The sequence below is a fragment of the Orcinus orca genome, chromosome 1, assembly GCF_937001465.1.
Source record: "Orcinus orca chromosome 1, mOrcOrc1.1, whole genome shotgun sequence".
Lineage (NCBI taxonomy): Eukaryota > Metazoa > Chordata > Mammalia > Artiodactyla > Delphinidae > Orcinus > Orcinus orca.
The window spans coordinates 35,253,440-35,271,724 of record NC_064559.1 but is presented as its reverse complement, the minus strand read 5'-3'; the positions used below and the strand labels follow the sequence as shown (position 1 = coordinate 35,271,724).

General features: G+C 51.3%; 1 protein-coding gene across 1 annotated transcript; it reads left to right on the top strand.

Annotated features, from left to right (window-relative positions):
• The first annotated feature begins 18 nt into the window (after positions 1-18).
• Positions 19-6,400, top strand: LOC117197693 (39S ribosomal protein L32, mitochondrial-like). The gene has a single exon (XM_033410610.2). It carries the CDS (start codon positions 2,917-2,919, stop codon positions 3,430-3,432), a length of 516 nt encoding a protein of 171 aa, XP_033266501.2. The 5' UTR covers positions 19-2,916; the 3' UTR covers positions 3,433-6,400.
• Positions 6,401-18,285: the final 11,885 nt, after the last annotated feature.

Here is an 18,285-nt window from a genome sequence, read left to right as displayed (position 1 = left end):
TTAGCTCCAAAGGACTCCCTGTTACACCTCCATCAGTGGTTCTGCCCTTGTAAACACCCAGCGGGGAGGGTGCCCTGGGCTAAGGGTCCCAATTTGCTCCTCCTGCATTTAGCACTAAAGAACTGGGTTTGGCAGACTATACAGCCCTGCCCCCACCCTTCCCCCTCCTCTCCCATCCCTCCCCCATCTAGCTCCGTCCCCTGCTGCTTGTAGGCACCTCCACCGCCTTTATTCTCTCCCTCCAAAGAAATCCCTTTCCCTCCAGTGCAGGCAGCTGCTCCCCACTCCGCCCCCCAACCGCCTGACTCTTAGAGGAAGTAAAGAATGCTTGGAATGCCCCCCTCGTCGGCCGTCCCTCTCCACCCCCTGCAGAGCATTCCCCGGACTCCCGCTCCATTGAGAAACTCCCAGGCTCTGAGGGCTAGGATGAAAGGGAGGATAAGGACAAAGTGCAGGCAGGCAGCCGGCTGGCTCCAGCTTCAAGCAGGCTCCCTCCCCCATACCTCCCCCGGCTCTGGTGTTCGCAGGCCCCCAAACAGTCTGCTCCCCGTACACCTGCCCGCCTGCCGGTTTGGAGCATCTGCACTGCCCTCCCCCTCCCTGTATCTGGGGAGCTGGCAAAGTTGCTGAGTCTGGGGAAGAAGTGGGGAGGCCAGGCAACTATGGGATCAGGATGGGAGAGTAAACAAGAAACCGTTTAGGCTACAAATGGGGTATTTCAGTCTGATAATTTTGAAAAGGCTCCACATCTCCTGGTGATGGGGTTCCCACCTCCAGCCTTTTCATGGAGACTTTTCAAAGCTCTTCCAGCCCCGAGGCTCCACCACTTGAAAACAAGGCAGGTCCAGCTGAGGGCTGGAGCTCTGGGCTAGACTGTGGGTAGACACAGGAAAAATATAAGGGAGGGTCTTTACCCAAGAAGCATAGAGTTCAGATGTGGAGTTAACTGTGTTCATTTATTCATTGACTCAGGAATCAAGCCCTATTGTGTGCTAAGCTAGCTCCGTGGAAGATAGAGGTAATTGCTCTGTTTCTGGTGCAACGCATAAGATCCTAACCTCAGAGAGGTTGCACGCTGAACAGCAAGCCAGCATGCATAAAAATAAGTAAAATTCAACAGAAAAATTTTTAGTTCAGAGAATGTTGAAGGGGAGTTGGGATGATGAGAGAGAAGAATTGCAACTTAGGAGGTAACAGGGCTACCATTTTTTAAGTGCTTATGTATCAAACACTTGATATGTTATGTAATGCCCAGGAAAGCCTTGTTAGTTCGGCACAATGTTTATCATTCTCGGGTCACAGAGGAAGAAATTGAGACTCAAAAACATAAAGTAACTTGCCTAGTTAGCAGGTGGGAAAACTCAACTCAGATCCAGGTCTGAGGGATGCCAAATCTTAGCGGAGTGGGCGACGGGGGGGGGCTCATTTAAACTAGATTGGGTTTGGAGAGTTGGGAGAATATCAGTGAATGGAACTACAAATACTTATTGAGACACTATTACATGCCACACTCTCGTCCAGGCACAAGGAGTATGGCAATTCCTTCTGCCCCAGATGCCTTCCCCTTACCTCCAAAGCCCCAGAAGGGAGCTGGGAAATAAAGGGTGAGTGAGAACACGGAGAAGCTAGAGTGGGGAGACAGGACAGGAGGAGAGAAGGGACGCCAAGCCCCTGCAGCCCATCCTACTAACACTGCTGGCGGGGCGGATTTCTAGGAAGAGGAGGGGACACAGAGGTACTTGGTCCTGAGATCTTTGTCCTCTTTGAGGTCTGTTTGCTTAACCTCTTCCAAGCCAGGGGCTGGGAGGGGTGGGCAGGAGAGGGGATGGATGTGGCGGAAGCCCGCTGGGGAAAGAGACTCTGGGTGGGAAGAGAATGTCTATTACTCCAGCCCCTAGAGACCCAGGCTCGGGGATTCCATTTGCACAGAGTTTCCTTCCCCTCACTTGCCAGGATGCTTCCCCTCACTTGCCAGGATGTTTCATACCAAAAACATTCCAGAAAGCAGGCTCAAAGAGATGACTCTGGGCCCCAGGGGGGAAGGCTGAAGCCCTAGGAATATTTAGTGCCACATCAGTGCTTCTGGAATGTGAATAACCCAGACAACCACCGGGGGCAACTTGGGTAGACAGGAAAGGGCCTTCAGAAACCCAGGCAAGAAAGTCTTGGTCAGAATTCTCACCTTAGCCTCAGCCCTTTCCTGGGGCAAGTCCATCCAGGCTGTCCCTGAGTGGAAACCCCCTCACTGGGTAGTACCGAGGCTCCTCTGTGCAGAGCGGGGAGACCCCCACAGCAGGGGAGGAGCCCTTCCCTTCTCCCCAGACCCCAGTCAGGCTGTCCTGGACCTTCTGATGGGCTGGTGGGAAGGGGAAATGGCAATGCAACAGTCCCCTGCATGGCACAGTGCCCACATCCCACTAGAGCGTCCGCTCAGCTCTGCAAGCCAGAATCCAGAGACTCACTGACAGCCAGAGCATGTCTGGACTGTGATGAAGCCAGGACAAAGGGCGAGCTGAGGAGCCTGGGCATTTTTAAGAGGAGACTGGGGTTGGGGGGATACATTTGTATACAAAACGGACAAAAACCTCTACCCTTACGGGGTTTCCATTCTAGTGGAGGAAGATAGACAACGCAATAGATATAATAAATAGGTGAATTATATAGTATATTAACAGGTCATAAGCATATGAGGAGAATGGGAAGGGGACAGGGAATAACGTTTTAAATTGGGGTGATCAGAGAAGGGCTCATCGAGAAGGTGACATTTGTGCAAAGACCTGAAGGAGGGAGGTGCTAACCACATAGATATTTGGGGGAACAGTGTTCCAGGTGGAGGGAACAGACAATAGAAATGCCTTAAGTGGGAGAAGGTCAGGCTAGTTCTAAAACAGCCATTGAGGTTTTCGGGCGAGCAACATGGCACCTGCCATGCCTATGCTAATGGTTCCGCCGTGGCCCGCAGCCCAGGGACTCCTCCGGAACTGTTGGGAGCAACTGCAGTGGAAACTTTGGCAGAGCCGGCCAGGCTTTCCCAGTCCTCAATGGGGACCAGCATTAGCGGTCCAAGGTCCAGCTATATTTACAGAACCAGCAAATGATACCAATGGAAGGAAGGAAATTTCCAGTTTTTTGGAGAGCATCTTTTGGATGGCAGCTCCCAAAGACAGACGCAGTATTGAAGTTAACAGGTGTAGGAGAAGAAACCCTCATAAGCTTATTAAAGTTAAGAACAATATAGACGTTTGTCCTGAATGCGGTCACCTGAAACAGAAACACGTCCTCTGTGGCTATTGCTGTGAGAAGGTGTGTAAAGAGACAGCGGAAATCAGAGGACAGATAGGGAAGCAAGAGGGAGCCCCTTTCAAGGCTCCTACCGTGGAGATCATGGTGCTGTACTTGGGGGGAGACACCCTCCGAGCAAGATCAGGGTAAGAGGATCATTGAGAGAGAACGGAAGTGGCCATCCTGGTTCACCCAGAATTGACACCAAACATGTTTCGAGAGGATAACTTCACATAAGACATTTCTCCTGAAAAAGAGGAAGATTCTTTGTTTTTATGTTGGTTGTGTGCTTGTTTTTAAATCATCAGCATAGCCTAAAGCATTCTCTATAAGCAGTTAGGTTTTTTGCGGGTAATTTGAAGAATGCCTCAGGAGTAAAGTCTGAAAATGTTCGTTTATGCAGAGGCTCAATGGATTTCTGTTTCTATTATACTATGCAGTTTTAGTACACAGAATTTTCAGGACAGAAAAATAAAACCTAATTTAAAATTCATAGCCAGAATTATGCGTCTGGGCTCTGGTTTTGTTTGCCACTGGTTTTGCTTACAAGAATACTTACACAAATGCTTTTGTTTAAGTAACACCTGAAAATAGGTTAGTTAAATTCTGGGTATCGCTCTTTTAAGATGGTAGATGTAGCAGTAAGAAAAAGTTCGTTCTGTTTGGTTTTTTTGTTTGTTTGTTTCAGCAAATTAAAATTGCCTTTGTATAGCACTTTAAAACAAAAAAAGCCATTGAGGCTGGAACAGAGTGAGTGAAGGAGAAAGTAACAGAGAGAGGGTCAAGATAGGAGGCAGGGGTCGAGCAGTAGAGCACCTAGGGCCTTGTGAAGCATTATACAGGTTATGGTTTTTTTCTGAGTGAAATGGGGAGCCAGTTGGAGGTTTTGAGCAAAAGGAATGGTGTAATCGGACTAAGGATGTTTTTGTTAATTCCTCTGGCTGCTCATTGAGAATAGCCAGGGGGTGGGGGTGGCCTGCAGGACTTGAGGGATGTTGCGTCCACTATTCGAGTGGGAAAGGTGGCAGGTGGAGGGGGGTGGGGGAAGCTAGGGAGCACTTCGACCTCCAGCGGCGATGAGAGGTATAAGGAGTCTGGAATTTGGGAAAGAGATGTGAGTTGGAGATAGAGATTTAGGAGTTGTTGCTAGGAAAGAGTTTCTGCTTTGGGTGGAAAAGCACCTTAGTTGATCTCTGAAGTCCCTGAGTTCTAAAGGTTCTAGGATTTTATTGAATAGGAAAGCAGTTATTTGTATAGCTGATCAGTTGTTTGTGAAAGCTTGACAGCCTTGACAGCGGGGGAGGTGGGTGTTGCTGAGCTGGGGAGGCAGCTCTGCCTGTTTGCAACTGGCTTTCTCCTCCTGAGGAAGACAACGGGGCTTCTCCCATCCTTGGGAGAAGGCTGGGGGGCGGGTTGGGGAGGAACGGTCCGTTGGTAGAACTGAGTCTTCCTGTACGAGAGGGCTGTACTAAAAGACTTCTCAAGACCCTCCCGCTCTGAAACTTTACGGCTGTGCATCTTCTAAGGCTTTTACAGGTTTTATAAGAACATGGGAAATGTCACCCTTGGGCCAGGGCTCTGCCTCTGACACTGGCAGAGGGGATGGGAGTTGCCTTGTACAACCCAGGCCCCAGAGAAGAAGCCGGCTCCCGGATTCCCAGTTCTCTTCCTGTGTTTCAGAGCTTCCTGCTTCAGATCACTGGGGAGCTTGAGCGCAGCCCACAGGGGCCTGGGAATCTGCATTTTTAACAGGCCTGGTGATTGGTTCTGATAACACCGAAGTTTGAGAACTGACTCCAGGTGAGAGCCTTAACTTGCCTCTACAGAGCTGCTGCCTTTAGAGGAATTTTATGCCACTGGGCACACAGCTTCTCTCTGGGATACAAACCTCTTTCTCTTTCTCCCTCTCTTACTCTTATTCTGCCTCCTTTTGGCTCTAAAATGCTCCCATCACTGATTGTTTCTCGGAAGAATTCCCCATGCTTTTCAGGCTCTTCCCTCCTCACTCCAGGCACCAGTCCTCTCCCCCAGCTAATCCCACCTTCTCAATTTCACCTTTTCCCCTCTGGGGGCATTTAGGTCATGTTGGGAGAATGAGTCATCCTAGGGTTGGGGAGGGGGGCTTTAAGTCCATAAATGGGCAAAAACTCTGATTTCAGGTCTCAGTCTCTAGGAAAGAGCCAATTTCTCCCCACTGTCCCCCGCCCCCAAAGGAATTCCCCAGAGAAAAGGAAGGCGTTGGGAGAGGTACTGACCAATGAAATTCTAGAAACAGCAGTTTTTTAGGAGATAGGAGACTGACTCAGCTTCCCTGATAAACAGACAGTGCCGGCCAGGATTTTCCCAGCCCAAGAGGCCAAAATCCCATTTCCGGGCGGAAACGAGGGCCCAGCCAACACCACCCCCTCCCTACTCCTCACTGCTTTCCCCTCCTAGGAGAATGCAGCTCCAGGCGGTGCTGACCCGGGCTCTGGACAGCACAGGCTCTCAGCTATCCCAGCAGGGCTGACCACATGCCTCACCCAGACCCCGGGGAAAGGGTGCTGTGACCTTTTAAAGTTCCCTGGCTGCATTCTGAATCACCCTCCAGCCTGGCCTGCAGTGTCTTCCTGATCCTTGGCTGTGCCCATCAAGCAGGTGGGCCCCTGGTTGGTAGCAGACCAGCCGCTGGCATGGAGCCCCCCCTCTGTTAAGGGACCCCTGGCTTGCTCTGCCTCCCAGCCCAGTGCTCAGTTCTCTGTGAATGGAAAAGCCATCGACCAGGTGGCACCTGGGGAGAGCTGGCTGTCTCCTCCTCAGAACCTCACACAGTGGCCAGGTCTCCCTTGAGATCCTTTCACAATTCAGGGTCTGGGCCTCCCGTGGCTCCTCAGAAACCTTGCTTGCAACAGGCCCAGGAGACTAGGGGGCAGACTCACAAACCTCCAGGAGATGAACAGACACAGCCAGAATGCCAATTTGCTGATTTATAATGAAAAATAGAACTGCTGTGAAACCCACCAGACACTCGGGTTTGCTGATGAGCACGTTCGCCGTCTGTTGGCCATTTCACACGAGGGGAAGCCGAGACTCAGTGGGACGGTTACTCGGGCAGCACAGGAGCTGGGCAGGGAACGCTGTGGCCATGAAGGGTCTTCGTGGAGTACCAGCCTCTCAGCCAGGATGCACCAGGTGGCCGTGCTCAGGACGCGCTTCCCCCGTACAGCTCTGGAGGACATCCCATACATGTATTTGTTGCCCCAGAGACAAGCTCCTGGCTTAGCACATTCCTCCTTTAGGCAGAACACAGGGCAGTCACTTAGAGAGCCCCTTTCACAGTACACTCACACCAGTCCTGTTTCCCCAAGGATTAAACTGGATGACTCATCAATGTGCTTTGTAAGCAACACCTCCCCGAAGAAACTAAGGAGTGGGAGAAGGTACTCAATAAGTGTTTAATAAAGGGCCTCCACCTGCTCTCCTGGCCCCAGCGCCTTAGAAATGGGAATCTGATAGTTGAATCAGTGAAAAGCCATCCCCTAATAAACCCATCAATGTGTATGGAGACCTTACTTTGTTCTAGGTGCTGTGGAAAATACGGAAGCAATAAAGGCATGGTTCCCTCCCTCAAGGAATTTGTATATAATAAAGTTGAAGCTATAAAATAACATCTACAGGATGATCGTGAACAGCCCAGAGGTGAGTGTGCTAAGGGTGTATGTCTGGTACAAAACATGTGTAGTATGCTCATGTTCTATTGGACTTGGTAGTAATGGGACCACTTGTGTGGATGAGGGATGGACCACTGGCTGTTTTGGGTCCCCACTCTTTTGTCACTAGATTGGTCAGTAAATGAATAAGCCCCCCACTAACTAAAGTCTCTAGGTGTCTAGGCCCCAAGGCAGGGTCTCACTTGCGTCCACTCAGTTGAAATGCGAGGGCCCAGCTGTCCTTCCTCACAACCACTAGCCGTGGCAGGAAATGAGAGAGAGGGTCAGAACGAGCAGATGAACACCAGGGAGGGACGGGGGAGTAAGGTGGTTAGCTCCCTCCTTGCCAGCTATGGCTGGGGCCGGTTGGGGCAGCGAGCACACTGGTTCTTTGACCCTGTCCCCAGCAGCCCATCCATTCTTTTCTCGCTGCCTGGAGGAGTTTACCTTCTTTAGAGCCTCTCAGAGCCTCAAGATGAGGCAGAATTGTAACTATCTCTCTGAGTCAGCTTGGTCCACTTCATAACTTGTGTGCCACCCCTAGGGCCCTTGGGTCCGAGTCTTTCTAGACCCATTTTTTCCATCCCTGCTAAGGCACTAGACGAGATCCGGCCTCAGCCTCCTCCCACCCCCACTACCTATCTCGGAAATAAGAACCAGCTTGGAGTCACATTAGATTATGTGTGCAGTGTGTCATACACCCACCCCAAATCAATGTCAGGGGCAAGGCTGCTGCTACCGGTCAGCACTGAAGTCTCTGGTGTTGCTCTAGAGCACCAGCTCTCAAAGTGTGGTCAGGGACCCCTGGGGGTTCCCCAAGTCCTTTCAGACGAAAACAAGGTCAACACTGTTTTCATCATAATATGAAAACATCATTTGCCTTTTTACTTTCATTCTCTCATGAGTGCACAGTGGAATTTTCCAGAAGCTTCATGGTGTGTGATATTATAACAGACCGGATGCTGAAGGAGACATAAGAATCCAACTCTGCACGGCAATGTGAACATACTTAATACAATCAAACTACACACTTAAAACAGTTCGGATGGTAAATTTTATGTTATGTATTTTGTTACCACAATTAAATTTTTTAATTTTAAAGAAAAGAATCTGTCTCTTTTTCATTAAGCCAAATATTAAAAACATTTGCAAAACATGTAGAACAATGCCACTCTTCTCACTATTTTTTGTTTGTTTGTTTTGGAAAATATAGCAAGTTTTTGTAAAAATGTTTTATATATGTAAATGTGTAATGAGTTATTACTGTCACTTTTTAAAACTTATTTTAAAATAAATTAATAAATATTTTTTAATTTATGTTTTAATTTCTAATATGATAAACGCCAGTTCACCCACATAAATGCTCTTTGAGTGTCCTCAATAAGTTTTTAGAGTATAAAGGGATCCTGAGACCAAAACATTTAATAACTGCTGCTCTACTGAGAAGGAATACAGCAGGTAGGGTTGCCAGATAAAATGCAGGATTCCCAGTTAAATTTGAATTTCACATATACAACGAATAATTTTTTAGTGTAATATTACCTAAAACATGCTGAACTAAAAAATTATTTGTTGTTTATGTGAAATTCAAATTTAACTGGGTATTCTGTATTTTTATTTGCTAAATCTGGCAACCCTGACAGCAGGAAAGATTTAGGTTAGACTGAGAACTTGAGTCAGATGTTGGGATTCTGACCCAGGAAAGGATGGAGAATTTCTGACAGCTTTGAGAAAAACGAATGGTTCTGAGGGCCCTAAATGCTTAGGGCTAGGGGTTACAGCCAGGAGGTGGGGCGGGGACAAAGGGTCTTCCCTGAGCTGGGCCCAAGACTCACTCCAAGAAACCCAGGCAGCTGGAGGATTAGCAAAAGCAGTGGAAAGTGAAACCCAACGTTGGGAGGACTGAGGTCTCTGAAGGATGTCAAAAACATGAGGCAGTGAGGTCATTCGGCTGCCCCTGAGCTCTGCTAAAAATAGTTGTGGTTGCCATAGGGGTGAGAGCTATCAGGAAGCGGGGGTGAATCTCCATGTCTGGTTGGGGCTGTGCAGAGATATAGCTGGGGCGGTTGGGCCGTCAGGCCAGGTGGCAGGAAACCTAAGACACACGTTTGGGGCTAGAAATAACAGAGACAAAGAATTAGTCTTAGGAGCAGCCCAGGGGAGAAGGGCCCACACCTCCAGCTAGAATGGAGGCCAGTGACAGGCCCCTCCTCCCATCAGCAAAGGGAAGCTCTAAGAAGCTCTTTCCTTTAAGAGAGGCAGGGGTGCCCCAGAAATAAGACTAGCAGGGAGGTTTTGGTGCTTTTTTAAAAAATTATTTTATTTTTTTGCCTTCAACATGTATTTAGCATTACTCTATACTTGGCATTGTACCCATCCCTGAGGATTCTGAATTGAATAAATGTGGTTCCCACCCTCCAGAGTCCGGTGGAGGAGACAGAGGCATAAAACCAACACAAATTCATGAATTCTTTTTGATAAGGGTTAATGATCAAAGGCCCGAGCAGCAACCCACCCACTGCAAGCCAGGCCCCTCCCTTTAGCAACCCCCAGCCCCAGCCCGGGCTGCAAACCAGCTGAGGGTGGAGAACCACCCAGATGCCTGCAGAGCGACACTCCAAGTTCCAGACCCTTTCTCTGCGCACACATCTCCGCCAGCTGTTTGGAGCAAAGGAAAATAACCCAGTTTGGGGAAAGACATAAAAATGACAGTTTTCTGTCTTGAACCTTCTCCCTCAGCCCATCCCAGCCTGGGAAAACCTGTTAGATGCTTCTTGAGAGGGTTCCTAAAGGCCATTACTGGCTTCCAGTTAAAGTGGGCGAGTGTGTGTATGAGGCAGGCTGGCCTTCGTTGACCATGGAGGTTTGGGACACAGTTCGAAGTGACAGAACAGGTAGAGACAAAAGACAGTCTCATTTCTGGTGTCTAGCGCTTACTGAACAAACATGGATTGAGCCCCTATTGCCAGGGACCAGGGTGGGATGTCGAGTCCAGAGCTCCAGCCTGCTAGGGGCACCGTCATTACACAGGACGCTGGGGAAAGCTTCATGGAGGGAGTGAGCTGCGTGTTGCAGGCTGAGTTTTCTGGGTCAAGTAGAGGGGTTTTTAAGGAGCAAGAATTCCTTGAAAACTTAAACACTGACTTCAGACAGTCAAGTCTGGTGCCTGTATGTAAACCTCATTCACTCAGTTGTGCTCCATATCCCAACTGCCACCCCCTCTCCAGCCCCATTTTATCCTCGGATATGCTCCTGCCAAGTAAGGTGTCTGCTCTGTAGGGAGAGGCAGGTCCAGGGGCTCTTTCTCTGTCCCCCGGGTTCCTGGGGTTCAGGATCCAGGCCTGGTTTCTGCCCTTGTCTCTCCTCTCTCACAAGCTGCAGCCTGGTAGCTTGGCCCCTCACTGCTGTGCCAGGAGGGAGGCTGTTAGCAGCACAGCTCAGCGCGGGGACAGGCGGGGTGTGTCTCTCTGGAGCTGCAGCAGGAGCCCGCTGGGCCCGGTCAGGAGCGGTCAGGACCAATTTCCCCTGCAGCCAAGTGCAGCCGTTTCTCTGTTGTGCCTTCCCCACCGTCAGACAGACTGTGTTGGCTCCTCTGAGGCCCCATGTGAGAAGGAGAGTGTTGGCTCTGCCCAGATTGGCTGTGTGACCTTGGGCAAGTCAGTGGACGTTGACCTCCTATTTGTTCAAGTATAATCTGTACTCTAGGGTCTGTCCGAGGCAATATGTGTGAACACACTTTGTGAGCTGTAAAGCACAGCACTGGTGTGAAAGGCTGTTACTTTGTGGGAGTCCAGAGCCCCCCATGGTTAGAACAGGGAGGCTGTCTCAGAGTTTACTTTTCAGGCATCATCTTCCACATGGGGATTCCTAACCTGGGGTCCCAATGTTCTGCAGGGAGTCCTGGTGGCATTTGTAGGTTTTTTGAGAAGGTACATTTTCTGGGAAGATGATGCAGAGCTTTTCATCAGACCCTCAAGAGAGTGGACAAGTGAAGACCTGTTGAGAGCCACTGCCCGAGCCTTGGGCTTCATCCCTGGGGGTCATCTGCCAGGGAACCCCGACCCAGGAAGGCCGAGGGGCCTCCGAATCGTTGGAGGCAACAGTCATGCAGGCTGAGTGACCTCTGTGTACCCACCCAACAAGGACATGTCTAAACAGCCACATGAGTCCAAAATCGCCAAGGAGGTGTTTGCTGAGCCCAAGTTCTATGCAGGCCAGCAAGACAATAGAGCTCATGGGATCTATATCATGCCAAAGTCTAGGAGGCGATTGCTCTGTACTATTCTCTATGTTGGCCTGATTTGGACTGGAAGGCCAAGTCCCATTCTAGATACCATGTTACTATAAGAATGCAGATAAATGGAAATATTTCCAGGGGACACAGGCCAAGCTGTCAAAATGTCTTGAAACCAGTCTTAGGAGGAATGACTAAAAGAACTGAGGGTATTTGGCTCAGAGCAAAGAATTACAGAGTAGATGGAGACTGGGAGTGGACATTAAATTCTTGACATGCTCTCTAGTGGATTCTATAGGGAGGCAGATAGTAACTTAGTAAAAGGAAATACTTTCTAACAGTGAGCTTCATGGAGTGGATGGACTGGAACTCCCCACTACCCCACATATTTGGTCTTTTGGAAGGGAATAAATTGCAGCTTCTAAGCTCTATCCCAGAAGAAGAGGAAGAAGAGACAATGACCATTCCTCCCCTGGGACTCAGGGAGAATGGGTGTCGTCTTGTAGAGGGGAAAAGGGGCAGGGCAGGGAACAGCAAGCCAGATCTGGGCCCCTGTGGCCTCTGCCTGCTTTCACAAAGGAGTCTTCTCTGACTGCCTGGATCAACTGTGGTCAAACCCCTTCCTCCATGGCCCCTGCTGTCTTGCACACAGCTTGCACACAGGTTTCCCACTCCTGTCCTCACAGCTCTCAGGGCCCTCCTGGCCCACCACCCAGCAGGGCAGGTCCCGTGAGCTGGCCTTGGATGGATGTTGAGGGGAGTTTGTCCACCTCCACTCACACTTCACGATGGATGGGGGTCCCACAGAGGAGCCCAGAGACGTGGTCTGAGGCGGAAGCTGCCCGGCCCTGTCTGGCACAGCTGAGGAGGCTGGCAGGCGTGCCCCCTCTCTAGTGACCTCACCTGAGCCTGCCAGGCACACCCTCCCTGCCACACCCTTCCTAAACCTCCTTCCAAACCTGCCCTCACCCAGCAGGCCTGTCGAGCACCGCGCCCCATCTCAGGGCCCCAGGGGAGCCTGGGGAGAGTGAGGTAACTGTGGGTCAGCCCCTCACCAGGGCCTGGTCTGGTCTGAGGGGCGGGGCTGGCCTCCTGCCTCCAGTCAATTCTGGGTCCCTGATGACTTCCGGGGTTGGAGGTCACAGAAGTGCAAAATGACAGACTGTCAGGGTTGTTATATACATGGGGAAACTGAGGCCTGCAGAGAGCAGACACAAGCAGCAGGACGCCCAGTCTGCAGTGGGAAGCTGGGGGACTGCGTGGCAGGCGACTGCTGCCCTCCTGGCCCCGGCAGGCCTCTGACTTGGGAAAAGTCTGAGGTTTAGAGCCACCTGACAGTTCTCCTGCTGCCTCCCTTGCTTCTTTGCTTTTTTCGACCCATATGAAGGTGTTCTGGAGCGTAGGAGCGAGGTTAGGAAAGGGATGGCCCTGTGGGGTCAGCAACGTGGGCTTTGGAGCCAGACAGGCATAGGTTAGAACCCTGGTTCCTGCCACCTCCTGCCAGCAGGACCTTGAGAAGTACCTAGGTCTCGCTGAGCCTCAGTTTTCTCATCTGCAAAATGACAATAATTATTATCTAGAAATGCAGAATGTGTTACATCTATTATCTCATTTAACTCTCATAGCAAACAGTTTGAGGCAGATATTATCTCCAACGTTCAGATGAGAAAACTGAGGCTCAGATACATCGTGCAGGATCTCGGGAATCCTGATGAGTGGTAGAGCTGGGACATAACCTGTGACTGTCTGATCCCAGGGCCCGTGCTCTGGACCACTCTGCCATTCTGCCGTGGCCTTGGAGGATGGCTGGGAGAAATGACGGGGGTGAAGTAACAGGATATAGCGCCCCTTCCCCAGGCCCTGATGAGGTGTCGCAGGGAGCAGGGCTGGGTGAGGGAAGAGGAGAGAGGGGCTTCTGGGTCCAAAGTAAAGGCCACTGCGAGGGTCCCGGGCCTGTGGCACTTCGGGTTAGTGGAAGGGGAGGGACCGGAAGTCTTCTCGAAGGTGGATGAGGGCAGAGCCAGCGAAATAGAGATTCTGTGGTTAAAGCAGCCCCTCAGTGTTCCTGAGACCGTGGGGCTGAGGGAAACTCAGACTCAGGAGGAACACGTGCCAAGTTGCTGACAGTGCTTTCCCCTGTGGAGGGACAACATTTTTACTCTCCAGCCCCCATATTGTTTGCATTTTTTACACCGACTGTGCATTATTTGAATTTTCTTGTAAAGGAAAAATAAAGGCTAGAAAGATGTATGTCAAATGCTACTAGTGGGTGGAGGGTATCATCTGTGACTGAAGTTCCCTCAAATTTTCTACGACAAACATGTATTAATCACTCTCAGAAAATATTATTTAAATGAGATTATACATGTAAAGTATCTAGAACAGCACTTCTGCCATGATGGAAACGCGTTCCGTCTGTGCCGTCCAGTACAGCAGACACCAGCCACACGTAGCTCCTGAAATGAAGCTAGTGCAGCCGAGGAAATGAATTTTTAATTTTATTGAATTTTAATTAACTTACATTTCATTTTAAGTAGGCCTGGCCTTTGAGGGTTCAATAAGACAGACTGTGCATGACGGTGCAGGCTTTATTTATTTATTTTGGCCGCGCCACGTGGCTTTCGGGATCTCAGTTCCCCGACTAGGGATTGACTGAACCCGGGCTGCGGCAGTGAAAGCCTGGAATCCTAACCACTAGGCCACCAGGGAACTCCTGATGCTGGCCTCTAGAAGAAAGTTTGCTGCCCTGTCACCATCTGAACCCTTCCTGACGAGTGCCCTCTTCCCTGCCCTCTCTTTCCTCCCCGGCTTCAGAGCTTCCTCTACCTTCCTCTACTGCCTCCCCCTCAGCCACCTTACCTTCCTTCTCCAACCCTGTACAGAGCGCAGCGGTTCCTCGGTCAAACCCCTCCAGGTGTGCTTGTCGTGATGTGCACATCTGCAGGTGAGAGCCCAGGCTCAGCACCGCCTCACTGTAGCAATCTCGAGAAAGTCACCGCCTCTATCTGGGCCTCAGTTTCCTCATATGTATAATGGGAGTCTTGGCCAGAGATTCCATAAAGACCTCACGGCCCTTTACCTAGCTGCTGAGGTCACAGGCTGGGATCACTGGGCATGGCCAGGGGTACTGGGCACTGCTGAGCAAGAGGTACTTAAGTGAGGTGACAGAAAGGACTGTCTGGCTGTCAGGCTTATGAGGTGCCGGGACGGGCGAAAAATGTGTGATGAAAGATGTGTCATGGAGGGAAGAGAACTTTGCTAATCCAGCTCCCCTCCAGCAGCTAGCTTCTCTTTCTTAGATCATAACTTCGTTTTAGCAGTTACCAAGCTCCATTGTCATTTTTTTACCTCTGTCTTCCTGGATAGATTTTGAGATGTTCGAAGAGAGAGAGTTTGTCTAGTTCACCTCAGTATCGTCCATCTCTTACATAAAACAGATGTTCATGTAAGTTTGATGAACAGATGAATAAATTGTTCCTTTGGATCCTCCCTAGGCTTTTCCCTCTGGAGTTGGTATTAAGCTCTGTGGCTCAAAGGACTCAGCCTTGGGAAAAAATAGAAAGTCAATGGAATTTGTAGAAAATTGTTTTTCCCTTTCTGCCTCCTTGAAAATGTTTTTTCTTCAACCTCTCAAACCCTAACCTTCTCTTTCTCTGGCAGAGTAAAGAAAGTGTTCAATGGGAAAAACGAATTCATACTAAGGTGTGAATGGCTCAAGGTTTACCCCTCGTAGGGTCACCTGCATTTGTACATGTAACAAGCAACACTTAGCCTACCTGTGGGTGTCAGGCTTCAGCTACAGCTGCGGCGGCGTTGTCAGCAAGCCTGGGTTTGTCCTGGGGCAGCCATTCACCGGCTGTGTCCATGAGTAAGTTCCCCTCATCTTTCTGAGACTCGGTTTGCTATCTGTAAGCGGAGTCTTATGTCACCTCTCTAGCCACCCACTAGGGTTATGGTGGAGATAAAATGAATCCATGTACACAAAAAGCATTGTTAGCTGTGAGGTCTTGGATAGGAAAAGGGATTGATATTGCCATGACTTTGGGCCAGGGAGGAGGGGTCTCCCCACACCCTCAAAATCATACCTGAGCAGATGACAGCTGTGCCTGGAAGCCACCACCCTTTTAATCTCACCGCTGCCAAGTGGAGAAGAGAACCCTGGCATTCCCTCATCTTTTGCCCTGCTTCTGGGGGAAGGTGAGAGGGAGGCCAGGAGAGCCTTTGGAGCCAACCTTGCTCTCCGACTCACCTCCAGATGCCCTCCTTGCAACCTGGGCATCCAGCAGGGAGGACTCCCCACGGTTAGAACACCGGTCCCGACTCCTCTGTCTGCGTGCGTTCCTGCTCACAGACCTCACCAAACCAAGCCGCCTCTCCACCACACTGGGAGCCTGCACTTGAGTCCGCTTCACAGAGATACTTTCTGGATTTCCCAGAAACTCACTAGCCTCGTCAATCTCTCCATCTTAAATTCTCCATTTGTGTGAAGGTGGGGACCCTAAGGCCCAGAGAGGTTGCATGACCTTCTCAGTATCACACAGCGTAGTTGAGTGTTAGCCCCCAAGTCCCTAGACTTCCAGATGGTCCCAGGTCTTCCTGAGGAGAATGCTCACCCTTTCCCTTCTCTCCCCAAACTCCCCTCACCTTCCCTTTCTCTTTCAAGCACAAACAACCCCTCTGAAACCCCCAAGTCCCATAAGTTCTGGAGTGGGGGTTCCCTTCCCCTCTTCCCTCTCCTTCTCACTGGAGTGGCCTTAGAAGCCCCTTCCCCAGGTATCCTGCCCTCTGGGGTGTAGGCTGGGCAGTACTGATGCCTGAAACACCGCATATCCCTTCAAACCATGTAACGATGCCTCTGTCTCACCTGCACGCCCAGAACCTGACCAAAACCATCTGCTTGGGACACTCTCCGTCCTTGCCTGTTGCCCGTCCTTCAGTGCTCTGAGAAGCCTCCCCAAAGGTCCCTATCAGAGTGGAGCTCTCCTCCCTGGACTTCCCACCCCGTCCCCTGCTGCAGCACTTATCTCTTCCTGCCTCTGTTAGAGGGCTGTGTGTGTGTGTGTGTGTGTCCCTGCTAGGCTGTGAGCTCCATGAGGGCACGGACCATGTCTTACTTTTCTTTGTGTCTACGTGCCTGGCACAGAGCAGGTGTTCAAAACTGCATTTCTTGAATTTCATTGAACCTAAGCCTAGTGGTTTGGGCTACAGGCTACCTGGACCACAGGCTGCCCACCTTTGATGAGCGCTCCAAGACCAGCAGAGAAGGAAATGGAGAGGAAGGAACGGGACCCCTGGTCAGCCCCTTCATCCTCGGCATCCACGCTGCTGTCGCTCAGGTCTTCCCATCCTTGGCCTGGCGTGGCCCTGCCTGACTGAGAAGATGGAGAAGGGACCAGCCAGAGACATATAACAGGTCCGTGCTGGTGACTTGTCTCTTGCATGAGTTTATTTAATGCCCAGTTTCGTGGGAAATCTTCTCCTCCTCACCTCCACCTCAACTCTGGGTGCTTGGGGCTGGGCTCAAGTAGAAAAAGAACAAAGGGACCCAAGAGAGTGGCACAGAGAGAACTCAGCCTTCCTGCAGGAGCCCAGATCAGAGCGCCCAAACCAGCTGGAGACCCAGATCCTTCTAAAGGGTTTACTTTAGTCTTCTCTTCAGTGAGCTGAAATCCCTACAAGAACAACCAGAGTAAGGCAACCAAAGGACCTTTAGGCTGGGAGGTGGGCGGGCAGCAGGGTCCAGGCACCCAGAGCTTGTGGAATCTCCTCCGGGTGCTTTTGGAAGCAGAGCCAACTTGGTGGGTGGCTGCCTGGGGGCAGGGGCATGGCCAAGGTGGTCTATCGAGCACCCCTGGGCCCCTCATCTTGAGCTAGACTTTGGATCGGCTACCGGGGAGGGAGGGCTCTTCTGGGAGGACCCGAGTGTGGGAAGCAGTGCCGCCGTCACCAACCTAGACTGTCCTTCTAGCTGGGTGACTCAGGTCCTGCTGACAGGTCTGGATGTGCTGGGGCAAGTCCCAGCCTTCCCTCCCTCTCCACCTCTGTCCCAGCATGTCTGGTGGAGGCCGAGCCTCCTCCTTCCAGCTCCACTGGGGGGTTGGCTACAACCGTTCAGCCTGAGGGGCCACTGCCAGCCACTCTCTCAAGCCCTGCCCCAGGCTTGGCCCCGAGCAGCTCAGAGCCCTCTGTGGGGACCCCAGATGGCCCAGCAGCAGCCTGACAGTTGTCTCCCTTAGGGAGAGAGATCTGGGAACCTGGGGTGCAGGCACCCATATCTGACATCTCCTCTGAGCCTCACGAATGCCCTGCCACTTGGGCAGCCCAGGCATCCTTATCTCGACGAGGAGACGCGAGCCTGCAACCCCACAGCCAGCGCTGAGTGGCTGAGCCTCCACCCAAACCTGGGCCTCCTGATGCCGATTCCTGAGCACACACCTGGGCCCGTGGTCTGGAGGAGGCTGGGCCCCAAGCACTGATATACTCACAGGACCCGGGTGGAGGCAGCCAGCCTGGGCCAGGCAGGCCTCATCCAGTCCTGTCTCAAGCTGGGGCCTGACTCCCTGGGACTGGGCCGGCTTTGTCTGCAAGTCCTAGAGGAAAGGTGTCTGGAATAAGCAGGCTCTCAGCTCACAGGGAAGGGGAGCTGTGAGGGCCTCTACTGAGCCGTCAGGAGTTGGAGGCCAAGACCTCCTCAGTCGCCCTCAGCCTTGCTTGTTTCTGTAGGGTCTGCCTTAGACGTCTCTGAGCAGTTCTGCACTTGAACATCCCCTTGGCTTCAGGAAGGGGGAGGAGTCATAACTTGCCTTGGTTAGTCCCTTATTAGGTTCTAGGCGCCAGGCTAAGGTGTGACACGCAGAATGTCCTCTCTCCTGCACCCCAAACCTGTGAGCCAGATGCCATTTGCTTTCCTATGGGCAGAGGAGGAGGCTAATCTGAGACTGGAACCTTGTCTGAAGTGGGTGACAGCGCTGGGACTGGAGCCCAGAGCTGCAGGCTCCAAAGCCCAGGCTCTTACATTGGAAACTTGACCTCACTTAAGGGCGCCGTCACTGACGGGGGGCCTGCCACGTGGATCCATCC